General features: G+C 39.1%; 1 protein-coding gene across 3 annotated transcripts; it reads left to right on the forward strand.

The window, feature by feature from the left end:
* Nucleotides 1-693: 693 nt before the first annotated feature.
* Nucleotides 694-17,811, forward strand: LOC119729734 (upstream-binding protein 1-like). 3 transcript variants are annotated; one of them, XM_038202449.1, is made up of 18 exons: nt 694-843; nt 2,402-2,515; nt 2,787-2,834; nt 4,054-4,198; nt 4,800-5,012; nt 5,912-6,058; nt 6,454-6,541; nt 7,036-7,058; nt 7,214-7,261; nt 8,649-8,717; nt 10,448-10,536; nt 12,099-12,162; nt 12,765-12,861; nt 13,775-13,865; nt 15,190-15,239; nt 15,881-16,023; nt 16,569-16,620; nt 17,353-17,811. In XM_038202449.1, the coding sequence occupies exons 2-18, from the start codon at nt 2,415-2,417 to the stop codon at nt 17,415-17,417; spliced, it is 1,533 nt and encodes a 510-aa protein (XP_038058377.1). In that variant the 5' UTR covers nt 694-843; nt 2,402-2,414; the 3' UTR covers nt 17,418-17,811. The 3 variants fall into 3 exon arrangements, with proteins under 3 accessions (XP_038058377.1, XP_038058376.1, XP_038058378.1); XM_038202448.1 differs by lacking the exon at nt 7,036-7,058 and having other exon boundaries at nt 6,454-6,564; nt 17,353-17,810; XM_038202450.1 differs by lacking the exons at nt 694-843; nt 7,036-7,058 and adding an exon at nt 1,134-1,217 and having other exon boundaries at nt 6,454-6,564.
* Nucleotides 17,812-18,064: the final 253 nt, after the last annotated feature.

Genomic DNA, 18,064 nt, shown 5'->3' on the forward strand with positions numbered 1-18,064 from the left:
ATGTAAATGTTTTGGTTTTATAGTGGCTGCCAAGCCTGCCAGGAACCTATAATGATGATAGAGGCGCAAAAATATTCGCGTAAAACTCTGGTTTTCATTTTCTGCGTCTACTCCTGCTTCGGTACTAGCGTAAACACACCCTGGAGAGATGTTATAAACACGCAGGCGACAATGCTGGCAACACGAACATCTAGTTGATGAGAAGCTAGGACTTGAGCAGTGTTTCCAAAGTTAACAAATGTGATTTGAAAGTATCAGCAGTAGTAGATTTTCAATATAGATTTCCAAATAATAGGACACAGAGGCTGATTGCCTGAAATTTGTATTCATTATTATTTTTTAATTTATTCCTGTTTTCATTTTTTTTTTTTCTTGGGTCGGGACTCGATTGGAAGCCCAAAATAGGGCAGTCGGATTGGTTTTTATTCCTCCATGGTCGGAAATAATAACCAAAGAAATAGTTTCAAAAAGACAGTACTATATTAAACACTAAAAGATCTGGCGATCATTAGGCAAACTTCTTGTAGAAATCGTGTTGTTTCGATTTCTGCAACTCGTTCTTTAATTACTCATGTTCTCCATCTACTATTATAATTGTTTACTTAGCTGCTTGTTGTTTGCTTTGTAAGATGAAGGTCAAGGACGAATAGACTGGTCCTTTTGACGTCTTTCCTAACTACCCTTATGAGACCATAGAGAAGTCTGGTCACCCGTCAAATACACACACATGTATTTTTCGTGCCAGTGTGATTGCGGCACAAATGAATGAGATTGACGATTTATTTTTGGCGCAGATTATTTGCTCGTTTCTTGCATTTTTTTCGTCTGATAGGATATTACAAGGTGAGTATTCGGTTAAGGGGAAGAGAATGCACTTGTCATTCGAATTTAGAGGGTTGAACATGCAGTCATTGCGAAGAGCTGAGGGGGTTGCTTGCGCAGTCCAGTGTCTGGGCTGCGCGCTGTTTTGTGTGGATCATCTGGACAGTTGACGCGTATTATTGTGCAAAAAGGAAAACCGATCTTGGTAAATTACATCATAAAGTTGTTAATCAAGAAGTGTAGCTTTTCGCTGTTTGAACTCTAAATGAACCGACCTGAACTTGTTTTTTTTACGAGATTATTTTTTCTAGTGCACTGCATGCAGGAAAACAAGAGTGAACGAAGTTAAAAATTGAATACCCTGACCTGAGCCGAGGCCCCACAATAATAAAATGGTAGGCCTAGGCCTAATATTAATTTACTCTTAATTTATGATGGGGGATACTAAAGTAAGATCTTTCTGAACGTGCTGGCCAGGTTTTTTTATAATTGTGAATAGTTCAACATTTTTCTATTTTGACAATGACACACCTAGTGGATATTTTGCTGTGATCGACCGGCAATATACCTCGTAACGATTTTTTGCCGTAAGTGCCATGAGATCGTGAATCCCTGGTTCGAATCCCCCAATGCCCATTTTTCATCTACTATTTTCCGTGAGTGCCGTGAGATCACCTACTATTTTCCGTGAGTGCCGTGAGATCGAAAGATCCCTAGTTCGAATCCCACAATGCCCATTTTTCATCTACTATTTCCTTCTTCGAATTTTTAGTTGGGGTAGTTTTCATTTGAGAGAAAAGAAGAGTCCGAGAACCTGAAGTGTCTTGTAGTGATTCCACCGAAACTACTGATGTGGGTTCTCAGAGCACACTCACGGCAAATTAGCGTTAGGAAGTATAATGCTGGTGCCGGCAAAATATCAACTGCCTTTATATTTTAACCCGTTTTGTTGACGATAAGCACCTGAAACTTTTGTCGTCTTGCTTAGTGTGTCAGAACTCAGAAGAGTACGTGTTGCTGGGTAAAAGTACCGTGGAATGAAATGGGTAGAATATAATAACTTGGAAGTGCAAGAAGCAAGTGCAGATTCTTTTAGCAGCTGTTCAAGTGCAAGATGGCTTTGATAATCATAAGGGTATTTATTTTCAGTGGTGCACCCAAGGGGGGGGGGCCCTCGGGGGGCTTGAGCCCCCCCCCCCCCAAAAAAAGGTTGTCCTTTTTTTTTTTTTTTTTTTTTTTTTTTTTTAGTCCTACGATTTGACCTTGGTGATATGAATGTGGCCTATTTTCGAGTAGTATAATAGGGGTGTACATGTAAGTGGTGCCACCAATGTCAAAATAGTCCTCCCCCCCCAAAAAAAAAACCCCAATTTTTTTCTGCGGCCAAAACTTTTGGGCAAATTTTTTTGAAAAAAAATTTAACTTCTAAAAAAGTTGAAAAAAAAAAATTGTGAGCCCCCCCCAAAAGCCAAATCCTGGGTGCGCCACTGTTTATTTCAAATGCTTGTTGTTCTTACTTGGTCATATATTACTTAATAATACTCAAATAATCAATGACGTTTTCCCTTGCCCTATGTAGTAACTGAGTAAAGATGTCGTGGAGACTACAGCTAGATGGGGGCTTAGCCGCGGACTTTGATTCCAACCTGAGCGGTTTGGGCACTGAGCTTGGCACGGCCGCTTATAATATGAGGTAAAGTACATGTATATGTTATGTCCCAACTACAGCAATAGCCCCAACTAAAGTTGGAACCGTCCAAAGTATAGTTGGGATGGTCCAAACTACAGTTGGGACGATGCTATAGTTGGGTGTAACGTATATGTCTAAACTAGATTTATAATTTGTGAAATTTACTTTTTTTCCCCCAAAGTCATGTCATTAGTTAATTAATTCTAGATGAGTTTGATTGCTTTTTGGTCACCTCTTCATTTTAACGATCCTGCCTGATTTGTCTTTGTTTCAGTGAGGTACTGGCCCTGCCAATTTTCAAGCAAGAGAATGTTGAAGACGCGTAAGTATATTTGCAGCATAACTCTGTATGTGGCTTGTCTTGAATTTGCAAAAAAATTGTTCATGAAGTAAGAAGCCAACTTTGTTGACTGTGAATCATCAAAAATTAAACTCTTGATATTGTTCCATTTACACTTTGAAGGTGTGTGGTAGAATGTAGAACCCACATTTTTGGTGAACAATTTGTCAAAACCTAGGGTACAGTTACTTGTGTTTTGGTTTCTCCTTTCTCCTGTTTGTTTCATCTCAAAACATCACTACTATATTTCTTTTATTAACCCTAACTCCCTAGGCCTTTTTGCTAGGATGTAGCCTCAATCCTGCAAAATCCTCCAATTGGCCTCATGGAAAAATAGCATATAGCCTCAATCCTGCAAATTCCTCCGTTATTTCTTGAATATGGTCCATGGAGGGATGACCACTGCCTGAATCCTGCAAAATCCTCCGGCTATGTCTGTCAATAGGCTGAGGCAGAGGCAGTGACATCCTGGAGCAGTGCGGAGGATGTCAAGTATAATCAAGGACTAAATTTATGCACGGCTGAGCATAAACAACACAAGGTCCGGCCCAAGACCTTGACACAGTGCGTACTCCGAAATCAGCAACGCACTTTTGCCATGTAACCTCAATCCTGCAAATTCCTCCAATTTGCAAAAAAGGATTTTGGAGGATTCAGTGCGGTTAGGGTTAACCCTAACCTTCCCAAATCCTTCAAAATCCTCTTTGCAAAATGGAGGATTTGGCAGGATTAAGGCTATATGGCAAAAACGTGTGACTGATTTTGGAGGATGCACTGTGTCAAGGTCTTAGGCTGGTCCATGAGTCGTTTTTGCTCAGCCGTGCATAAATTTAGGTCTAGAATATACTTGAAATCCTTCGCACTGCTCCAGGATGTCACTGGCCCTGCCTCAATATCTTGACAGTCATTGCTGTCGATTTTGAAGGATCGAGGCAGTGGTCATGCCTCCAAGGAATCATTCAAGAAATAATGGATGATTTTTGGAGGATTGGGGCTGTCTGCAATTTTTACATGGAGGCAGTTTGAGGATTTTGCAGGATTGAGGTTACATCCTAGCAGGGTTAACAGTGTGTGTTTGTGCTGGGAAACAACCAAACTGGAATAGGTTATTTGAGAGCAGTGTAAACAACAGGTGTTAGTTCAGTATCGGTTTGTACAACAATTATAATTTCTTATTATTTATATTTTTAATTGCTTTTAGATTTCAGTACATATTAAATGCAGCCACCTCACCGGCCACTAAGGTGAACGAAGAAACACTGACATACCTCAACCAAGGCAAGTCGTACGAGATGAGACTGAAGAAACTAGGAGATGTCTCGCAGTTTGAAGGCAAATTACTCAAGGTAAGGAATAGGTCAAAATTTCCCAACGATCCTCACAAGTATAGAGACAAGGGATGCCAGTTTTCAGGCTATGGCCTAAATTCAGGCTTTTTCATGTATTTTGGAAAAACAAAGTCAGGCATTCCATCCCTTCACAGGCCAGAAAAAAATTAATCCTCGTGTAGCACGCAAAGAGAGAAAAAAATTGTGCATGCAGTGCTCTATGGTAAATTGTGCATGCAGTGCTCGATGGTAATTGACCTATCGCGGTAGAATCGCGTTAGAATCGTGTCAACGCAGCTGCGAAATATTGTCCAACTACATGATATACAAATGGACGCGGGAAGCGCAAAATCTGAGACAAACAAAACTTAGAGTACAAAAACTCCATAGGCTTGTCTAAATGGGGTCATTTTGTGCATGCTTGCCGCCATCTACATCAATTTTTTCAGGCCCTGGAGCAAAAACCCACTGGCATCCCTGATAGACCCTTTGCATAGAGTGCTCTCAAAGAGGACAAGTTTTTGATGTGCATGAGTAGTTACCTTGTACTTTCCCCTTCTCTGAATTTAAATAGCACAACGTTTCCTCAGATTTCTCCAAATGTTTATAATCTTTGCAGAGTGTAGTTCGAGTTCTCTTCAACGACAAACGACTCCAGTATGCCGAGTCTGAACAGCTGGCCTCGTGGCGGACCAATCGTCCCGGTGAACGCCTGATCAAGTTAGACGTACCACTCTCACACAATCTCATTGAGTTCAACGCCAGCTCCAGCGCCCTGAATGCCGTGGAATTCCTCTGGGACCCTACTCAAATTGCTAGCTGCTTTGTTCAGGTACCTCAAGATAGTTTTTAAAGCAATGTTCCATTTTTCTTTATCAACCGTCCTTTTGTTCAATCAGTCACAGAATGTCACAATTCTGTTCCCCTGCCATGCCTTTTACACAGGCTGATCACTAACAGTCAGATCTTATTTCTTATAGGCACTGTGTCTGTCAAATTTTATCAACAGACAAAAGCAGGTGACTGGTAGGCACAGCTGGCTTATCAATCTCCTACAGTCAAGGCATATAGCTATATACAATGTATATCAGGTTTCGTATAAACAATCACAGCCAGTCAATCCTGCTTTGTGATGGCAGGGAGCACTCAACAGTCATTTGATTTATTTTGACTGCTGAGCCGGCCTTGTTGAAATTGCCAGCCAGAGAGGGAGGGTTAAAGATATAGTCCATCATTTGTAATTTGTGCATTTTGTTCGTTTGAAGCAACAAAAGTGTTCAAAATCTAATGAAGGATACTGATCAACTAACCTGATGAAGTTTCAGCTCGGCTTCAGCTATATATTCCGAGAAAAACAGCATTCTAGGATCTCAATTTCAAATCAAAAGTTACTGAATCATGTTTTGAATTGTTTTGAATTGCAGCTATGCGCGATGTCGCGCACTGATCCGACGAATTATAGCAACCGCGCGCGCCTGTGCGTCGTGCCAATGCTTGCGCGCGCTGCGCCGAATAACAAAACGAACTACTAATTTAAATTTTCCTGCGGTGTGTCTTAAGTATATAGCCATTTTAGAACTTTCTTTTGACTTTTTTTCCGCTATTTTAACAATATCCCACTTTTGTACTCTGTTAATGGTCTTTTGATGCCATTGAAATATTGATGGGCAATCTGTAAATAAGCTGCAAATTATAAAAATACTGTGACTTTTTTGGTGTTTTTTTCCCCAGGTTAATTGTATCAGCACAGAGTTCACACCCAAGAAGCACGGAGGGGAGAAAGGTGTTGTCTTTCGTCTTCATGTGGATACGCACATCCATGGCAAGGAACAGGAGAAACCCTTTCACTCAGCTAGCTGTCAAGTCAAAGTCTTCAAGGTACCAGACTTACTCAGTTCTATCTAAGGCCGTGTTCAAAGCAGGTGTCCAGACCTACAGCTTAGACTTCTAATTGTAAAAGAACTAGACAAAAGTGCAAGACGAGATGCACACAAGGCCTAAAGAAAAGACATCTGCAAAAAAAATTAGAAAAAAACCAAAACGGCTGTACATGACATGGGTACCACCAGATGCCAATACTATGACAAAACTCTTTTGACACTACCCCAACAAAGAATAGATCATCTCAAGTATCCTAGAATTTCCCAAAACAATCCAAAGATATCACAAACATTGACCGCTACTGATATTGGCCACTGATTTCTATGACATCAAACATGCTCAACTGAGATTTAGATTGATGCTTTTTTGTTGCTCTCTTTTTGCATAAACAGCCGAAGGGAGCAGACAGAAAACACAAGACGGACCGAGACAAAATGGACAAAATATCCGACTCAGAAAAAGAGAAATACCATCCGTCCTATGAGTGCACAGTCCTGACCGAGGTAAGAATAATTTGTGTAAAGTCTGAGTGTGGTAAATATGATGAGTGTACAGTCCTGACTGAGGTAAATATAATGAGTGCACAGTCCTGACTGATGTAAGTATAATTTGTGTAAAATTCTGAGTGAGGTAAATATGATGAGTGTACAGTCCACACTGAGGTAAATATGATAAGTGCACAGTCCTGACTGAGGTAAATATTATGTGTGTACAGTCCTAACTGAGGTAAATACAATTAGTGTACAGTCCTGACTGAGGTATACAATGAGTGCACAGTCCTGACTGAGGTAAATACAATGAGTGCACAGTCCTGACTGAGGTAAATATAATGAGTGTACAGCCCTGACTGAGGTAAATATAATGAGTGTATTGTCCTGACTGAGGTAAATATAATGAGTGTACAGCCCTGACTGAGGTACATTGTGTTTGTTTGTAAATATAATGAGTGTATTGTCCTGACTGAGGTAAATATAATGAGTGCACAGTCCTGACTGAGGTAAATATGATGGGTTTACAGTCCCAACTGAGGTAAATATAATGAGCTTAAAGTTTGAGGTAAATTTGAGTGAACATTTCTGAGGTTAATGAACATCTCAAAATCTTGCTTTCACTTTGTGACGTGGATTTCTGTATTTTTTTCTCATTTTGAAGCAAGAAATACATTTGTCTGGATCAGAAAGCAACGGGAAAGTGCCGCCGGTAAGATTATACATCATTTTAACTTGAAATCTTTTGAAGTATCTCTGGCACGTGTGGCAGTTTGAATTACATGTACGCAAATACCAAGACTAGCATGCTGCGCTGGCATGTCTATGTGTTTACTGTTAACTGGAAAGTGGGCCTTTGTATGTGATATGCAAATTAGTTTTGATCGGTTCTGACACTAGACTCCTTTCCAGTCCTACATTAGGATACACACTCTGTACATGGTGGGTCAAACAAAGGGGAACCCAAACCCCTAAAAATATATTTCATATTTAAAACAATATCTAGCGCCAAAACTAATGACTGGAGAGCCAATTACATAAGCTACTTGTAGATGAAAAAATTGCTGAAATTGCTCAAACCGTTCAAAGAATATCACCATTTAAGCGCAATGACCCTAAAACCTGTTTCGTCTAAAAAAAAACCAGTTTATTGTGTATTCTGACTGTTTGGAACAACAAAGAAAATGACACAGAATACTTGTTGCAATAACTGTCAACAAGTGTAGTACACAACATCTTTATAAACAACCCTGGTTAGGCAAACAATATGATTTATAAAATCCACATTTTTTTAAAAGACAGGCCTTCAAAAGGACTTTGTTGAATATATTTAACTTTCAAACTGAGGTTTTATCACTGGTGATGATTGAAGACAATTGTGACGACGATTCTTGAAATTACATTTTTGGACGAAAGAGGTTTTAGGGTCATTGTGTTTAAACGGTGATATTCTTTGAACGGATTGAGCAATGTCAGATATTTTTTCATCTAAAAGTAGCTTATGAAATTGGCTTTCCAGTCATTATTATGTTTGGTGCTACATATTTTTTTTAAATATGAAATATAATTGTTGGGGTTTGGGTTCCGCTTTTTTGGACTCACTCTGTAGTTGATGTACACACTGCATGACCAAATTGGAAGCTTTAGTGCTAAAGCAGTGGTTAAACCAACAGCATGCAATGATTGTTTCACATTTGCATTCATTACATTTGAAACAGCCAAAAAAGGCCCCATAAAAAAAATTCCTAAGTTCGTCATCCTTGCCTCAAGCAGCTTTGACAGTTGAGCGAATTGCAATTTCATTCAGAAAACATTTCCACTGTGCTATGTAGCCTAAGTTAGCTGCTGTGGCAGGCAATTTTCTCTCAGGAAATCAATTTTTTTTTTGGGGGGGGGGGGCAGTTTACAAAATACCATAACAAAGTAAAAGACTCCACCAAATTTTATAGCTTATGGGACAATAAACAATTGTTTTTTGTTATGGAGCCTTATATTGTCACTGCTAGAAAACTTACCATAATGAAACCTTTAAAAGATATTTTATTCTGAGATTGCTATTTTCTTGTGGATCATTTTATGTTGTTTTTCATTTTTTTCAGAGTCCGTCAGAGTTAGACTGGTCGCTGGGGCAGAGCCCCTTAATGCACAAGCATGTTTCCCCCTTCCGAGTGAGCTATAACCACATCATTTTTAAAAGGCCAATGATTTTCTGTATTACATCACAGTAATTTAAAAAAAAATTCATTATCCAACTGTGATCATAAGGGCGACGTAGAAATACTTGATGTCACATTCCATCATGTGAGAACTGTTGTAGTGGATATAAACTAGAAAAATGGTTGAACTAACTGTTTTGGTGAAACTCTTAGTGACACAGCTTTCAGATTAACAAATTCACAAGCTGTACAATGCCACTTGTACATCATGCTTGGAAGTAATGTATTCCAAAGAGGATGCATTCAATTTCTTACTTTTCATATTTTGTACATACATGAGCACAAAAGAGTTTATTTCTTGCACTTTAATCGATTTCATAGAGGAAAAAACAACAAAATAAAAACAACCGATTGCTTGTACCTTCGAGTGGAAAATTATTGGCCAGCAATTTTTATACTAACAAAACTGAGACCAGTACTCATTCCTGCAATATTAAACTATGTTTTTCCTAGCCAAAAAACAAACAAACTTAGTATTAATGTCAACAGTTTTGGCCGATTATATGAGTATAGCACACTTTATGTCATTAGTACAGATAATTTTTGTGTCATTAGTGTCATTTGTATAGATATTTCAGAGTTACTAGTGGTTAGCAGTACTGTGAACAAATGAAAGGTGTCTGCAGGGAAGGTGTCAGGGCATGGGGATAGGGTAAGGGGGGGGGGCTGTATTTGTTTGTTGTATTCCCATTGGTCTCTTTATTCATTTCACGACACATGTAAATCGGTGGTTGAAACATTTGGTAGTGTTCGTTACTTCTCATCGTGAGGCTTAATTTTAATGAATGAAAAGTATGGTTTGTTGTGTGATGTCAACATTTCCATGGTGAAAGGGGTTTTTAATCAAGTTTTTTTTTTGGCAGTTTGTGATAGTTATATAACTATCACAAACTGCTTCAAACTGTCCTACCCGTTACTCACTTTACTGCCCCAAAAATTGGCCCAGCAACCGATTTCACGAAACCTTACGCAATGGTGCTACTCTGCTTGCACCACAATTTATTGCGTAAGCTGCGCAACATTTCACGCTGTGCAACATTTCATTCATGACAATTTCACGCAATTCTCATAGTGCGTAAGTCCACAACTTGTGCAATAAATTATAGCGTAACTTGCGCAATCATTTTAGGTAGCGTAAGTTGTAGAGTAGCAACTGAAAATGACCTATTTTACCAGCAAATCTGTCCACATGGTGTTACCCGCAATTGTGTGTATTTTAAAATCTTGAGCGTCGTGCAGCCACTTATTGCAAAACTTATTAAGGTTGATACAAGACACTCACAGCTCTTTGTTTGAAGTAAGTGAATTTGTATTTTACTAGTGACAAAAGTTTTTGAGTTCCCGCATGATTCCGAAGAAAATCAGACAACATAATTTTCAAAATGGCGGGCTGAGGTGATTCAACGACTGTTTTGTGAGCGAACAAATTCGTACACAAATAGCCGTCGTAAATGCTGTTATTATCCTTGTCTAAGATGTTTAAATTCTTTTAAACGTTGTGCAGCTACACCAAGTTTCGTGAAATCGATCGTAAATTTATTGTGCAGCTGCGCAACTAATTTGTTGCGTAAGTCTTTCGCATGGGGCAAGCTTCGCACTTTTTTGTGAAATTGGGCCCAATACATTAATAAGGATCAGCCAGTTAATCTTGGACTATGTGTATTTGTGGTTGACTCTCACAGTTACCTACCGAGAACATCCCTGTGCCCTTACAGCTGAGAGAGCAGTCACCCATCTTCCATCCAGATGACTCCTTTGGATCATTTGAAGAGTAAGTTGGGATTAAACTATCCCACTCACACATTGAAGCATTTATACAGGGTGAGTCAAAAAGAAGTGTCATAGCCGAGCGGTTAAGAGCACCGTACTCAAGCTCTGGTGTTCCTGGCCAGCAGAGTGTGGGTTCGAGTCCCGGTCTTGACACTCGTGTCCTTAAGCAAGACACTTAACCATTATTGCTTCGTCCTTTGGATGGGACGTAAAGCCGTAGGCCCCATGTGTTGTACAAAGCAGGTAAAAGAATCCAGCAACACTTGTTGCTTAGAGAAGGGGTTCGCCCTGATGTTTCTGGCAGTGCGTTTATCCTCATAAACATGAGGCTGCACTTTCGAGGAAGGAAGAAAGAAGGAAGAAAGTGACCAGGATTAACGATCTCCCCCTTTTAAAAGCAATTAAATTTGACACACCAGTGAAGCATAATTTAATGAGCATGTTCTTCCACTCAGTTAAAAAAAAGGAATAACTGAAATTGGTCCATGCTTTTGGAAGTTAGCAAATTTACTAAAAGAATCACATTTTACAGCTGTCCATGGAATACCATTTTGAAGCTATTCAGCTGAGAATGAACCAGAGATTACGCACAGGCATTCACATACAAATGAAATTTTTAATAATTCAAGGCAAGACTGAAACTTAAATTTCACTGTCAGATTTTGTATTTTGTGTATATGAGGAACATAATCAAGTCTTTTCTAGTGAGATGATGATGGTGATATTTGTAAGTTTTCATTCATTCATAAGAGGAAGCAAACCTCCATGGGCTATTAAAAAGATTTTTTCATCAACATGAGCAATGCATAGCATTGTAAATGATCACTGGTGGACAGCTGAATTTTGTGATATTTGTATTCAAATAAAAAAAACCTTGTGAATAGAGTATGCAAATTATACGTGAAATGTTCACAGTTACAAGTCAATAACATGTCTTTTATTCAAATGGAGCGAGCTACATTTAAAAAAAAAAAAAATTCCATCTCGATCACTCTTTTTGACTCGCCCTGTAGTTGGCAAATTTGAGAGTTTGCCAGAAATCAAGTATGGTTTCATAAAGCCAACCAAAAAAATTGTGTTGCCCACACGTGAAAAAATATCAGGAGGGTTGGTCGGGTATATATTTTATTAACCCTTACTCTCTGAGGGTAGTTTACTGCATGTCAGTTGGTTATGCCAATGCCCTCCAGCTGCAGTTAATTGGAGGATAAACTATCTTGACTGTGAAGGCTCCAATTGGCAGGAGTTGGAGGCCCTGGAGGGTGCCTGATACTGACCAGCTGGGGGCACTCACTTTGTTATCAGAGGACTCTCATTGTTCTCTGTGGCATGTATTGGAGTGCCTGTCCAGTTACCCTTGAAATGACATGGCAGATATTGGAGGGCCATGCAAAAAACATAGGAGATTTTCTTGAGGCACATATTGGCATGCGTTGGAGGGTCTAGTAGGGTAAGGGTTAATTGAGGACAAATTTAATAATTGATCACCCCCCCCCCCCCCCCCCCCCGCCAAAAGCTACTTTTAAACCTCTGAGTGAATGGTTCAAATTTTCTGTCCTGTAGTTCAGCTAACAACCAGTCGTCAAGCAGTGAGACGGTGGAGCACTTGGGCGCAGGCAACTTCGTGGTAAGTCTGAGGTTTCTCTTCAGAAAGTGGACGTGGGAACTGCAGTCTCTGTTCACTGATTACACCATCCCTTTGAAAAAGTCAAATGTTCAATTTGTGGGGTTGCAATTAACAAAGAACCCACTTCCTAGATCGGTCCTTGCAGCGGTGAAAAGTTGCAATCAATCTGTTTTTTTTTTTTGTTTTTAGTTTAAAAGTTTAAAAAGCAGATTAGTTTTATTATCATTTTGTTTTTTGGTTGCCATTTTTTGGTTACATTTTTCACTAAGGTTGAAAAAGTATGATGTACGCTTTTGATGAACACAAACAAAATTGTTATCATTTTGTTATTCAATTGCCATTTTTTGGTAACGTATTTCACTAAGGTTGAAAAAGTATGATGTACGCTTTTTGATGAAAAATAAATAAAAATTACAGCGAACATATGTCTGCCACATTTAAAAACGAGAGTATTTCCGTATCTTTGGTAACATTTGTTAAAATTGCCGAATCAACTTCAAAATATTGCGCACATTTGTCCAAGTCTGTTAATTTAGACAACACAGCATCTTCACATGTATCTTCCTCACAGGTTGTGTTTTGTTTCATTTCAAATTGTAAAGGGTACGCCATCCGTTGGGACAAGCATTCAGGACACTCAGGATTGGTTGAAGCAAAACCGCTTTGGTACATACACCAAGCTCTTTCAAAACTTTGCAGGTAAGTGGCAGGGTCACAAGTCACCGAATACTTCACACATGACAAATACATGACCTAAATCTCTGAATATACATGCATGAAGGGCATCATCGACCCCAATCTACAAAAAAAAGATCATTCATAAGGCCCCAAAAAAGGCTCCGGTTTCTGGTATGGAGATCGCCCCAAAAGTGGTGTGGCGACGTGGCTTTTTTTTTTTTTCTTACTTTTTTTCCCTTCAAATTTCGCCTGATGACTGCAAATGGTGCCCAACTAAATTTAGTGCAAAATGTATGGGAGCCCAGAGAGGCCACATAAAGCTTATACTCGATCGTAACCCCATCTAAAAACATATTAAAATTGTGCGACAGCAGGATTCCAGTCAAACCAGTGAGTTTGGCGGTTTTGAGACATCATCTTACGTTGAAAAAACAAAACTTTTTAATTTTGCTGACGTGCATGGCTACGGCGATGCACATGCAGACCAGAAACCTGAACCTTTTTTATTTTGGCCTAATGGACTTTCATGTTGCTTTGGAAATGAAATGGGTTTAAAGGCATTCTATATTGTTTTGTAAAATGCATGTATTACTTTGAGGGCAGATGGAGTAAACATTATGTCACTTTTTGTAATGTGGGTTTCGTTTAAAAGTTTTAGAAAAACATATCGATTAAATGTGTAAACGTCACGTCTTCAATCTAGATCGTGCTCGATAAAGAACCACTTGGTCAAGAACGGGGTGATCAGAGTTCACAGATGTTAATTTTCCCTCCACAACCCTCCCCCCCCCCCCCCAAAAAAAAAAAAAAATTGGAAAGCCTTTGTTGTCAACACTCTGAGCCCATTCGAAAATTTTAATGTGCCAAAGTGTTGCATGTTGGAAACTTTTTTTCAGATTTTTTTTCTGAATTCCGTTTTTTTTTTTGGCGTCAGGTGCTGATCTCTTGCGACTTGGTAAGCAGGATCTAATACAAATCATGGGACCAGCAGACGGAATCAGGTTAAACAACGCACTCCAGAAAAGGTCGGTCATATAGTATAAAATTAGTAAACATTATTCATTTTATTCCCAAAGGCGATGGTGATTGCTGTCAAACAATTTGTGACGACAAGACGTACCAACCCGTCCAACCATTCATTATGGGAAGCTTACTATCATGATCAATGCATGTACATGCAACATGCAATGAACACAGTCTGTTGTATAAGAGTTCAAAGATATTATATCAGAGGCCAGATTTTGCGGAACAAATGAATAAAAATTTTGCATCTGATTCTGAATCTCGTTCACAGAGGGATCTAATTGAAATCATGAGACCTGCAGCCGATTTCACGAAACCTTATGCAATGGCGCAACTCTGCTTGCGCCACAAGTTACAGCGTAAGTTGCGCAACATTTCACGCTGTGCAACATTTCACTTATGATTTCACGAAAGACGGATAGTGCATAAGTCTGCGACTTGTGCAATAAATTATGGCGGAACTTGTGCAATCATTTTAGGAGGCGTAAGTTGTGGCGTATCGACTGAAAATGACATATTTTAACAGCAAATCGGGACTGTCATGGAGCCCGTTATTGCACAACTTATCAAGCTTGATACGAGACTCACAACTTCAAATTTGAAGTAAATGAATTTCTATTTTACTCGTAACATATTTCTTTAGAGTTGCCGTCCGAAGAAAGTCAGACAAAATAATTTTCAAAATGGTGGGCTGAGGTGATCCAACGGTTGTTTCGCAAACGCATAAATTCACAAACAAACAGCCATCGTAAATGTTGTTGTTACACTCGTCCAAGACGTTTAAATTATTTTAAATGTTGCGCAGCTACACCAAGTTTGTGAAATCAATCGTAACTTTATTGCGAAGCTGCACACAAAATTGTTCCTACGCATGGTGCAAGCTGCAAAATTATTTGTGAAATCGGCTGCTGCGCCCAATTTCACGAAACTCATTGTAACTTACGATGCATCGCAGCACTGCGACACGTCGTATCCCTACGATGCATCGCAGCTGCAACGCGTCCCGTGATTCATTTCACAAAACACATCGTAAGTGCAACGCATTGTAAGCACAAACGTATGTAATTTTTATGGCATAAACCTGGCTCAGAAAAGGACGCTTCTTATTTCGTGATGACCACTAGACATGTAACTTTTGATGTGTTTTAAGCCTTTTCAAGGAATATATGATACGTTGAACACATCATAATATTTGTGAAACGGCTCATAAGACGCATTGCAAGTTGCAACGGGTTACGCGTTGCAACTCGTGCAACAGTAATAGAAATGTTTCAAATCTTGGTTTTGGTTTCATGACATGTTTCCTTCTATTTGTGTTTTCCCCAGACATGTTAGACCGAGACTGACGCTGTATGTGTGTCAAGAGCAGGAACAAGGTATGGGCATTGCCGTTATTATTTGGCCGAGTGAAATATGAAACATTTGTATTAAAGCTATAGTCCATCATTTGCAGCCATCTGAAAAGTAACTGGCGTAATTATTGTTGAAAAACAAACTTGGTTGAAAGATAGTAAGGGAACTAAACTCCCTGTGAAATTATTCTTTCTGGGAAGCTGTCACTTTGAAGTAATCAACGAAAGAAGGCCTTTCCAACGGTGCGTCTTAAGATGCACCGTAGGAAAATTAAAATTAGTAGTTCGTTTTGTTATTCGGCGAAGCGCGCGCAAGCATTGGCACGACGCACACGCACGCGCGGTTGCTATAATTCGTCGGATCAGTGCGCGACGTCGCATATAGCTGCAATTCAAAACAATTCAAAACATGATTCAGTAACTTTTGATTTGAAATTGAGATCCTAGAATGCTGTTTTTCTCGGAATATACAGCTGAAGCTTAGCTGAAACTTCATCAGGTTAGTTGTTCAGTATCCTTCATTAGATTTTGAACATTTTTGTTGCTTCAAACAAACAAAATGCACAAATACAAATGATGGACTATATCTTTAAAATGAGGTGTACATGTAATATCAATTTATATACCATTTTTCATTCTCCCTCCATTTCTGTTTGTTTTCGTAGTGTATCATGCTGTGTACCTAGAGTTGCAGACGTTACAGGAATTACGCGCCAAACTGGCAACATTGTACCACATTCCCTCAGAGCATATATCCACAATACTACGACAAGGGCCGACTGGTATCCGTGTTCTTGTCAGTGATGAGGTGAGTGGGCCAATCACATCATTGATAGTGTGTACATACAAAATAAATAAGATAAATTGTAATGCTTATAATAGCGCTTTCCATCGTATCAACACTCTCAAAGCGCTTTACAATTATTCCCCCGTTCATCAGACCTCAGTACCACACAGCAGCCGATATCAGCGCACGTTCGGTCCTCTACCTTCAAAGGTACCTACAATTGCCTCTCTCCTGGGTGGAGAGAGGCAATTGTAGTAAAGTATGTTGCCCAAGGGCACAGACGCCATGTTCCTGGCAGGGTTCGAACCCACGCACCATTGTACATGAGTCAAACACCGTAGCCACTGGACTATGGCATTCTACGAGCCAATATATATGTACATCTCATCCATATTAATGAGCCTTGCATTTCTTTCATTGGTCAATATTCCAAGCCATCAGAGAAGGAAAACAAGCTAAATTCTCAGACCCATGATTCGCAAATGGTATTCATTTCATGTAGACTTTACGAAAGACCTTTTCTTTTAACTTGAATAAGCCTTTCTATTTCTTTTTTTCCTCCTTAGATGGTCCAAAATTTTCAGGAGGAGTGTTTATTTTCACTTCAAACAATCAAAGGTAAGCTTGTGTCTGACTCATCTCAGAATAACATGTCTTGATCTTCTATTTCATTCATTGACTAAGCTCATTAGGTTATGTACATGTAATTGATTAAGCCCCTACGAGATGACTTCTGATGTTTGATCGTAATACAGTCGTACAATTTTTATCCCCAAACCGGCATTGTTAATATCATTTTGAAGTCCGTTTCGGCGCAGTTACTTTTTGTTGATTTCTATATAATTACCAGTAGATCGCTCTCAAATGACATCACTTACTACAGATTGTCATGTGCATCGGCTTTTGGGGTGCCAGTTTTCCTAGACGCCCATTGGCTGCGCCGTATTTCTAAGAAATTTTGAGCAACATGCGCGCGTCTAGAACATTTTGCACACTGCGCACACACGCACCTGATGGCGTTGAACACGCAGTTGTAATTTTCCAACTAATATGGCTGTCAATGAGAGGGGCATACTCTTTTAAAAATTTCCTTCTTTTTAACCATCTGGGCACGAAAATTTTGCTTTTATGATCCCTATCTGTGCTTACGGTGCAAGCAAAGAAATAATTCTCTAAAAAAAGTCAAGCTGCGAAGGATGCTAATACAATAATAATAATTTCTGCTGAAGTGAGTTATGAATTCTTCACTAACTGTCAGCAGATCATGCAATCAAGAGTAACTGTGCAATTAAACGGTAGAAATAGAACAAAGAAGGTAGTAATTAACATGGCCTTTGATTTGTTTCGCAGATGAACCAAGTTCGGGACTGGACAAGCACGTGCAGGGAGAAACGTACACAATCATCATGGCATAAAATAACCAATAATTACACAGATTTAGTGTATCGGAATGTGGATGCAGGTATTTTTTTAGCTTCTATCCACGGTCAGAAAAAAGAAGCTTTTTATTTTTGAAGATATTGATCATTCACTGGTCATGAAATTACCTCGAAAAACCATGTCAGTGGAATTTTTTTTTTAAACTGAAATTTAATGTAAATTGATCAACCGTAATGTAAATTGGCGACGATTATCTTGACAAACGTTGGGACCTCCCTGCAGTATACAAATTAGATGGGCAAATACAGTTGAATAAACAAGAACAGTACGTAGAGAACCGTGGTTTACAGGGCGAGTCAAAACCAAAAAAGGAAACCCAAATGGCGCCCCCTATTTTTGTAAAAGAATTTCTGCATGTAGCATTTTTCAAATGTAGGACATGAAAGCCCAATCAATGAGCTTTTAGTGAAAGAATAATTCTAATCGCTCATGTACTTTTCCAGTTATAGAATTTTGAACACAAACACCGTTTTTTTTTTTAACCTTGTCCATGGATCACATTTAAAGATATAGTCCATCATTTGTAATTTGTGCATTTTGTTCGTTTGAAGCAACAAAAGTGTTCAAAATCTAATGAAGGATACTGAACAACTAACCTGATGAAGTTTCAGCTCAGCTTCAG

The sequence above is a fragment of the Patiria miniata genome, unplaced genomic scaffold (genome assembly GCF_015706575.1).
Source record: "Patiria miniata isolate m_02_andy unplaced genomic scaffold, ASM1570657v1 HiC_scaffold_21, whole genome shotgun sequence".
Taxonomy (NCBI): domain Eukaryota; kingdom Metazoa; phylum Echinodermata; class Asteroidea; order Valvatida; family Asterinidae; genus Patiria; species Patiria miniata.